This window comes from Dysidea avara, chromosome 6, assembly GCF_963678975.1.
Source record: "Dysidea avara chromosome 6, odDysAvar1.4, whole genome shotgun sequence".
Lineage (NCBI taxonomy): Eukaryota > Metazoa > Porifera > Demospongiae > Dictyoceratida > Dysideidae > Dysidea > Dysidea avara.
Window position 1 is genome coordinate 3,431,720 of NC_089277.1, and position 9,748 is coordinate 3,441,467.

General features: G+C 37.0%; 1 protein-coding gene across 1 annotated transcript in view; it reads right to left on the reverse strand.

Moving 5' to 3' along the window:
- Positions 1-9,725, reverse strand: part of LOC136257285 (CAAX prenyl protease 1 homolog) — a 29,660-nt gene extending 19,935 nt beyond the window's left edge. The window contains exons 1-3 of the mRNA XM_066050386.1: positions 9,568-9,725; positions 9,364-9,510; positions 8,602-8,688 (exon numbers count right to left, since the gene is read on the reverse strand). Of these exons, the coding sequence (XP_065906458.1) occupies positions 8,602-8,688; positions 9,364-9,510; positions 9,568-9,654 (321 nt within the window). The 5' untranslated portion in view covers positions 9,655-9,725. The remainder of the gene's footprint in view (positions 1-8,601; positions 8,689-9,363; positions 9,511-9,567) is intronic.
- Positions 9,726-9,748: the final 23 nt, after the last annotated feature.

Consider the following 9,748-nt stretch of genomic DNA (forward strand, 5'->3'; position numbering starts at 1 on the left):
CCATGAGCCAGTGCAAACAAATCCTCCTAGGGCAGGGCTAGTAACCCACAGGAGGCTGTACCATGTCTCACAGGTAAAGGTGTGGGCACCCAAAGTCCCACCTGGACCTTCACCCATTACGTGAAACATGGACAGTCACACATAACATACTTCCCCAGCTATCATCAGGTACCCATTGATATTATAGAAATGTACAAACACTTACTGTCTATGAATGTGAGTGTATTCAGAGCCTGCATGTACAAATGGTATTGGTCAACTTGTTCCATTCCTACAAGATGTGTAGGGCTATGATAACTGATACATAGTAGCCTTGGTAACAGTACAACCTAGAGGTGGTGTATACCTAGTCATTTTGTACTATACACAGCAGATTGTAGAATCCCAATTATTTACCTTTATCACAGCAATTGATACGCTTGTGGCAACATACGTAGGTATGGCCTTTTGACAGCCAAGTTTAGTTGCATATTGGACAGTTGTAGATACAAGGGATGTAACTAGTTACATTACGTAAAAGTTGCTCTGACTGTATGCACATCTGCCATGTAGTGACTTCTTTTATTTTAATGATCCCTACCAGTTTGTAAAATCATTAAAAATGTTTGTTAATTTTTTGCCAAATACAGGTACGTAAGTCAAAGCCATTGATTCTCTACCCATGAATCAACGACACCTTCATAAACAAATGTGATACCAAGAAGAACAAAGATGGTCATCATATCTCCCATAAGGTACACACCCAACCCAGGTGAGTGACACTTTAAGTATAAGTAATATAGCTGGTAGCTAAGCCATTGTTGAGTTGTGTCTTTCTGAAGGCAACAGTTGGTCAGTCTGCAGAAAATTCTGTTAAAACTTTTTCAATGTATCCCTGTCACAAGCCTTTTTCAAACACACTTCAGCTACAGGAATATAAGGCTGGTATTATGTAAGTAGATATTTTTGGGATAAGAAAATGCAAAACTTCATGACTCTTAATGTGTCAATCATGTACGAAGTGACGTACAATACCTCATGTACACATATGCTTCATTACATTATTACTACAAGTTGGCCAGACTACAGTAGGGTACACAGTGTACATACAGCTATTTCTAGAAATATACCAGTATTTCTACATGTACATCTTTACCTACAGGTGTACCATGCACAAAGAAAATTTTCTAGTTATCATGTCTTGCTTCTTTCATGTAAACCAACAAACAAAACTTTAAAATAGTAAAGTTTATCACATTTTGTTTTCACTTTTGTTATCATAGCAGCATTGATAAGGAAAAATATACAACACCACATCAACAAGGAAATCGTGATTAAACCAGGAGGGAATTAACATTTGTATTAAGTATGTATGTGGCTTTTATTACTTTAACGGAAAGGTAAGATAAGCAAAGAAGGCAACAAGGTCTATAGTGGTATATACAGCTTACAAACACAAGAAGGGGCACAAAAGAAGTACACAGGTACAATACTAAAACGCAACACACAAAAGTACATAAAATTATAATTAGAACAAAGAAACAGCCACCTAAAAGAGGCAGTATGGAAAATAGACAAAATATACAATTCCAAAAAGAGATACTATTTACAAAAAATTAACACAAACAATGAGTTTAAAGGTGACTGTTTACATAAGAGAGAGAAAGAATGTGATCTTGTTGCAGCAGTAGACAGAGTAAAATGATAATTAAAAGAGAGATACTGTATTGTGATGGAGCATATCATATACAATATGCATTCAGTCCTCGGGCCTGTGATCCTCGGGCTGTCAAACATATCAGACATAGTCCCTTGTGCCCATGCTACAACTATTACAGGTCTGTTTACACTGTAAAACAAACCTACAAGTTTTGTATGAAATTCCAACAAGCACCAAAATACATAAAATGAACCAAAAAGTCATACCACTTTCTGAGTCATGTAAATCCACTGTAGCCATGTTTGGTATATTATTAATACGTAACTGACCACTACACTATGGCTCATCACTATTGGCAGTCCTAGTGGTGCTTGTGGTCAACTGATGGTCATGTTCTTACACACAAAAATGTTTCCTAGATTAAGTAATTTCGTGGAATCATGGGCACTAATTTTATATCAACCTTTGCTACAAAGTAGTGAGTACTGGTTCATTTCAAGGTAGCTATAGCAACTTTGGCCACTGCCGACCAGCATTATTCAAATCAAAAATTGCCATACATGTGGAGTGCAGCATGGCTTGAATTCATAGTGACAACAGCAGTTTAAAAATCCATGCATGCATATTAAAATGGTATCACACTAACCCACTGTACTTCATAATCCACTACAAAGGGTAATGTTTTATTAGGTTCAGACGATTCATAGAGACGTTAGTGGTAAAATACAGGCAATGGTAAAGCCTCAGGGAAATGATACTAAGGGTTTTACCTTGAAATATTGATGATAGGGCTTTGTGCTGTACAAGTATTCTTAAGCTAACATAAATACAGTATCCAGTTATCAACATTTTTTAATGCACACACACTCGCACAAACACCAGCCCTAGAGACAGTTAATTCCTAAAATGGTAAATGCTAAATCAGACTGCTGACACAGAGTGCAGTCACAATTCATGAGAATGTCTTCATTACTGTTTCCTCATATCACTGATAACAGCCAACAGTACACAAACTGTATTTGTGTATTATAATAGCATTCATTGCTGTATGTATGCATGTAACTGATAAACGATCAGCTTTTTACTTGGTAAACAAGTCATGTAATACATCAACTCCCTATTCTCATATCATGATCTAGGGGACTTGATATATACACAAGTCTTTGCTCACACTACACACCATCAAACCCACAGACATAGCAATTACACCTACGGCAGATAGTTTGGTTTTTTTTCTTTACAATTGCTAGAATTACTGAATGTACACACCACAAAATAGACGGCACTCAAAACGTTGGAACTACTGAGCATGACAGGAGTATTCAATACATAAATCACTACCAACAACAGGCTCATTTAGTGTCTCTCTTTTCCTTCACTGTCTCATGATCCTCCCAGCTGCATGTTCTTTTGACACATGTGTTTAACAGGACTAAACAAAGCTGGTATAATTTTGTGAACTTGGAATGATAACTGGGAATCCAACCTCACCTATTACAGTAAGGCATGGCTTGATTGGTATACAATGCAGTTTTTCTAGTAGGGCTCTACAATGCAGTTTTTCTAGTAGGGCTCTGCAATGTACCAATACTTAAGGTGTTAACAAGGCTGTATATGTAGTAAGGCCAAAACCGAAACTATTATACCAAAATACCACAAAACACCAAAAATATATAAGCAGTAGTGGTTAATGGCAAGAATTAGGATGTTGTGGTATCAATTAAACTGTGTTTACAGTAAGGGTAGCTGAACTGAAATGTTTGCACTTACTAAATACCTTTTTCATTCAGTTGTGATCACATGTTTTGTAACAGTGTCGATTTAAGGGCAGTACCTATAGTTACACTGTACCAAGGTATTATCTTTAAAATATAGCAATACCACCTATACACCTATTTTCTCGGCTGTATTTAAGTTAGGTACAGTCTCAATTGAGTCCTGTTCCAATTTGTATAGTGACTGGATTGATTGTAGAGACGCTTCTAGTATTGTTCTTTGCTTGTAACACTGCATAACAAGTAGAACAGGTAGAATATACCTGAAAACCTGAAAATGAAGCAGAAAGCCTGTATCTTCCCAGTAACTGATAATTGGGGTGTGCATTTAATCACAATTTTCATAGTGACTGGATTAACTGCATCTTGTACTGTTCAATGCTGTATACTGGGTGGTACAAGAAGTGAAATGGCAACAACGCTTTTACTTGGGGCATGCATTATGTCTCACCTTTCCCTTTGATGTGGTGTGTAGTGGTCACAATAATGTTACAAAAACAGTAAACAAACAAATGTAAAGAACAAGTTGATGTTGTGCTACTTCTAAAAACCAGGCACTCATGTGGTTAATACTATCCCATCCTAGCTAAATAGGCAATTAATCTTGATGTCATGCTATTATTAATTAAATGCTATAGTTTAACATATTTCGTAATTCATGATTATTTGCCAATTTGTAATTGCGTTGCTATGCACTGCTAAGGAAGTGTAACTCGAAAAAACCACAAAATTATGCACAGAACTATCCTCTCAACTGTTCTTTCGCTTGTCTATCATGTTTCAACACGTGAATTGTATAAAGAAAACCTCAAGGATGCCCTTCATTTCCTTTTGTGTAAATATGGGACATGCTCAAAGGAATTCGTTATTTACGAAGCCAGATATGCCATTTTTTCAGTTGTTTTATGCTCACATAAAGGCATAAATAACGTCTTGAGGAATTCGCTTCACCCATTTTTCAAGCTAGCACAAATACGAAAGGAAAAGCGAAAGCTTATCTACCAAAAAGGTTTACAGTTTACTGGTTCTGTGCAGCCTTCTGCTTTTAGCATAAGCCAATTCACTCATGTAGGTATGGAAAGACAAGCAAATATACGAACAAACAGTTTTTGGAAAACAATTTCAGTAAACCAGGTGCATGCATGGTTTAAAAATGAGAAATTTTATATTTGAGTAGAGATATAGAAATTAAAAGCAATGAAACAAGGGAGTGGGAGATAATCTATACCCACAGCTATACTAGTGGATACTTCAGCTATACTCTGTATATGACTGGAGTAGGAATTAAACGTCCACTAGTATAGCTGTACAAGTATGTATAGATGACCTCCCTTGTATCATTTCTATGATCCCTACTCATTCCTCACACTTGTATTAGTGACCTACTTGAAATGGTCACTATAATGAGGTGGTCTTATTAATGAGATCATGAAGTACACTTTAGCTATGTTTGGGACTAGAGGAGGTTGGGAGCATACACATGAGCCAAATGGTTTTGTATTGAAAGCGTACTGGGCCTCCTTGGGTGCTGAAATACCACCCAATTGATGAAATATGACAAGTACATGGCATTGGCACAATAAGCCCTGTTAAGCCTCACTGAATGGGTTAGTTTTTTAAACTTGGGCTATGTATAAATCACGCGAGATCTTGCACCAGGCCACGGATGCAGTAAATGCCTTTGTTGACGAGCTAGAAAGATAGAGAGAGGAGTCCCACTCAAGAAAACAGCATGAATAAATACCCAAGAAGTCATCCTATGCAGCGTACTTCACTAAGATTGTAGTGGTGTGCGCCCTAGTCAGGGATCACACCAGACTAGAAAGATGAAGAAAGCTTCCAGATGAACGATAGGAACAATGGGCCCCGCCAACAAGAAGATTAATAATTAGTATCACAGCCACCATTCAATGCTGCTGCCTTCCTTTAGTGCTATACTCCACCTTACAATAATGTAATTAACATGAGAAAAAAAATTTCGTAGCGTTTATTATGCTTCCAACCTCCTTTGGTTTGGGACCCACTTGACATGGTTACTATAATGAGATGGTCTTGGTCATGAAGTACACCTTAGCTATGTTTGGGATCTGGTAACTATAATGAGGTGGTATTACTATGGATGAAGTGGCTTCTGTGTTGTAGTACTAACTGATAGGGATGGGCGGTATTGCTTTTTTGAAGAACGGTACGGTATTAGGAAAAATACCTCAGTATCACTAAATACCTTTTATATTGTACAGTTTTTAAAAACCTGGGTAAGCTATGATTTACACTTATACCCACATTGTGCTAGTAGTGAAAGTTATCTTTTAAAGGAACAAATGAAATGACAATTGTACCACAAAGTAAGGTTTGAATATCTCAAAAGGTAAATTATTGTGTTTGTCTTGTCCACAGCATAAACACATGGTTGTATGGGGCTTGACTTCATGTGTAGCCACCACTAAACCACCAAAAATTTAACTAATACATTAAATTCGGTATTCAGTATTTTTAGAAAGCCACAATGGTATCTTTTTAACTACTAATACCTAAATACCTCCCAACTCTACTAACTGATCTATTGTAGTGTAATCTTATAAACAGACACAGCACACCTAATACCGATAATCGAATCGGTTATCGGAAAAACCATATATCGGCTGTATTTTTGCATATCGGTATCAGATCGGCACCAAGATGAAAAAAGCAGCAGATACAGATATATGTATTTATTTAGAAATACATGCTCATGTGCACCAAATGATGTTTATAAACGCATTGAGTTGTATTTCCTGTATTTCAACTTTGTTATTACTGCTTCAGTGTACTGTCAGCTGTTGTAGTAGCAATACTGCCTGCCAAAATACATAAGCTAAATAAATAGGTCCTTCACAATCAAATTTCTAGTAAAAGTTGCTACAAAATAGACATGTTGTGCAATTTCGGATTGGCTATGTTTATCGGCTTGAAAATATTATCTAATATCGGTTATCAGAATATTGGCAAAATCTCATATTGGTGCAACACTACTAAATACTGAAAATCTGTACCCCTTCCTCCTGCACCCCCTCCTCCCGTACCCCTTCCTCCTGTACCCCTTCCTCCTGTACCCTCTCCTCCTGTACCCCCTCCTCCTGTACCTCCTCCATACGTATAAAGGAGGAGAGTTGGTAATGTGCATATGTACAAAAGATTAATGATTCTTTGAAGTTTCTGTTGTGAATTGTTTAATAGTCCAATATATGGTGCACTGATAAATCAGGAGACTAATGGTATTGCTCAATATCTCAGGCTTCTCAGCACATGAGCTTTTGATAGTATTCACTAGTAGATAGACCATTGATTGATGCTATGTTGGTGGCCTTGACAATCGTATGAGAGTATTTAGAAATTCACGAACATCAGCCAATAAGTGGACTGAAATATATACACCTCATGTCTCAGTTGCATCACTACAGTGCATAGCTACAGTTGTCAAGGAGATATTGTGTATTAAGTGGATACCACTTCACACACGTCAGAAGCCAATGAAGAGGCATCACGAGAGTGAAGGGTTTGCGTAGTTATCATTATCACTTGGTTAACATAACTATGCAGTATTATTCATAGTCACGTTTGGTTAACATGGATGCCAGAATAATTGGCGGTTCACACCAATCATTAAATATAAATTAAGCACATCCTCTCTGGCCAGAGTTGTTGTTTATGGAGTGACTTTTGTTTTATTCTTCTTGGTAGAAAGGAAATTATTATTACAGAGTAAAAAAAGAACAATAGAGCAGGGTTGAAGCAAGAGTTAATAATTGAGAGGAGAGTGTCCAACACAATACAGAGCCTCTACAAATGATTTAGTGTGATTCAAAGGGTTTCCTCTGTAAAATTCTGTGATTTGTAGTATATTCTATATGTGAAGATTGTTTTAATCATCACATTTATTTATTCTTCCCATGTGCAATCATCACATTTCCTTTTTCTGGCAGTGTGCACTTGTTAACACGTCTGAGAGAATCCCTTTGAATCATACTTAATCATTTGTAGAGGCTCTGTATTGTGTTGGACACTCTCCTCTACACTGTTAATAACTTATGGTTGAAGTGACCATGGTTATTTAGGGTGTACAGTATTACATGATCTCAACAACCTACTGTCCCAGGTTTTGGTGTATTTACAAGTCACATACGAATTAATGCATGAACTAAATGTTTACTGACATTTCAATTTGAAATCCATTCCTATGACCCAAGCACCGCCAATACCTTAACAAGAGCATTATAAATCATAAGGTAATTCATGTATCTAGAGGCAGGTATTCAATAATTCTTGCTCAAATATGTACTGTATAAGAGGTACAAATTTGGTCCTGAACATGGTGAGAAAAGAATAAGAAAAAACGTGGAAGAAAATAAGCTGATTTTTGAAGGTTCATACCTTAAGGAATGCTAGCGATTATGCTCCTCAAATACATGCCCTACTGAAGGTGGAGGGAATTTCCACAGAAAAGATCATAGGCACATGTACTGAGTGATTGCTCTGCATTTTCTGGCATCAGCAATTAGTAACCCACTCAGAAAAACTACACATTTACTAAATCACTGCCTTGTAGCGTAGCAATAAAAAAATAAGCTATTGGTGAACTGAACAGAGAAAAGAGAAATTTTAACTGAACAGAGAAAAAGTTTACATAAGAGCAATACCACATTTTAAACACAACCCAAAAGAAATTCAGCAAGCAATTCAGTTTTCTATTTTTCTCTCTTTAGCCGTCCTGGCCGGTTCACCCAAATACCATCCCAAATCACTATGGAAATCTGCGGTCCAACTATATACTCATAGAGAAAAGTATACTTGAAACAACACCACAGCTGTACAAGTCACACACACATATGTGTGCGTGCACAACACACACGCACATAGTTGCTTGAGGTATTTTATTTGAAGAGAAAGTTGTGCTAGTAATTCATTATCAGCCACTGGAATGTAAGCTTTCCTTATTGGCCAGTTTCAATTAAACATTAACACAACCACACTGGGACCAGTTGACACTGCCACTGTAAACTACACACACATGCATACTAACACAACTACGCCCCATGTGTACAACAAAGTACATATAAGGCATGTTTCTAAACTTAGAAACAATCACATGTACAAACAATGTTACAGTTGGGATACTATACTGCCTGCATCTTTACTGCTAAAACTAACCTCATATTCCTCACTGTATCCAACATGATGTAACAGCTGGCCAGCAACTTGCCATAGCCATGGAAACACCCCATAGAGTAGGAAAAACTAAAAGAATAAAGTAGCCAAAGTAAACTATTTCATATGAGAATTATAAAATGAGGTAATCTGCCAATGTTTGCTAAGGCCAACCACAAAGACAAATTTTCATTCCAAGACTTCTTGGCAACATATTTAGTTAGCAGTGGCAGGAAGTAGCAGTGGCAGGAAGTAGCAGTGGCCTAAGAACTCAAAAGGTATCATAATTATCATATAGAAAATTTCTTTTAAAAAGTTACACTGGTTAATTATTGAGTTACACGTTGTAAAAGAACAGAACACAAACTCTAATCCTTGGTTAAGACCAAACTAGGTGACATCATTAACATCTTTGTACAGTGTACCTAGTGACACATTTGAGAATTTTTGAGCCGGCTGGTGACTTTTACTTACATATGCAGTGGCCTAACAGATCAAATCAGGGGATCTCCTGACAATTTGCAATACAAATACAGCTTTGGTGCTTCGCTTGTACATACGCTGCTTAGTACACTAACACATTTACACTTCAAAGCTACAAGCACTACATGCACACACTCCTGTGTTCAAGCTACGTAATTCACCAAATACTTCTGTAACATACACAGGAAAAAAAATTATCTGATACCGATATTGGGAATTGTTTATATTGGTATCAGAAAATGTTTTTCCTGTGATGTTAAAGGTGTATGTGATTGTACTCACAGTAATTTCACATTGTGAATACACTCCGGAGTAAAAGCCAAACGTACTACGGTCTATTTGATAGAGACGTGACTTATCGAAGGTCTCTTGGTCTAGTGAATCTTTTAATTCTGCTGGCACCGTCTTGACTGCTTTATATAAGCATCTCTAAAAATAATTAATACAATCGTAAACACGTGCTCGTATCATATGCGTTCACATTACCTGCCTGTATGCCAGGTACATTTCGAACAGGTAGCACATCCATAAGAAGATTAAACACGGCCAAAAATAATCGTCAAACAGGCCCATGTCCTTTCAGTCCGTAAAATACTTTTCAACACGCGTAAAGTTAAAATATACGGGGCGCGTAATTTAAGACAGGAAAAATGCTATTAAAATTCAT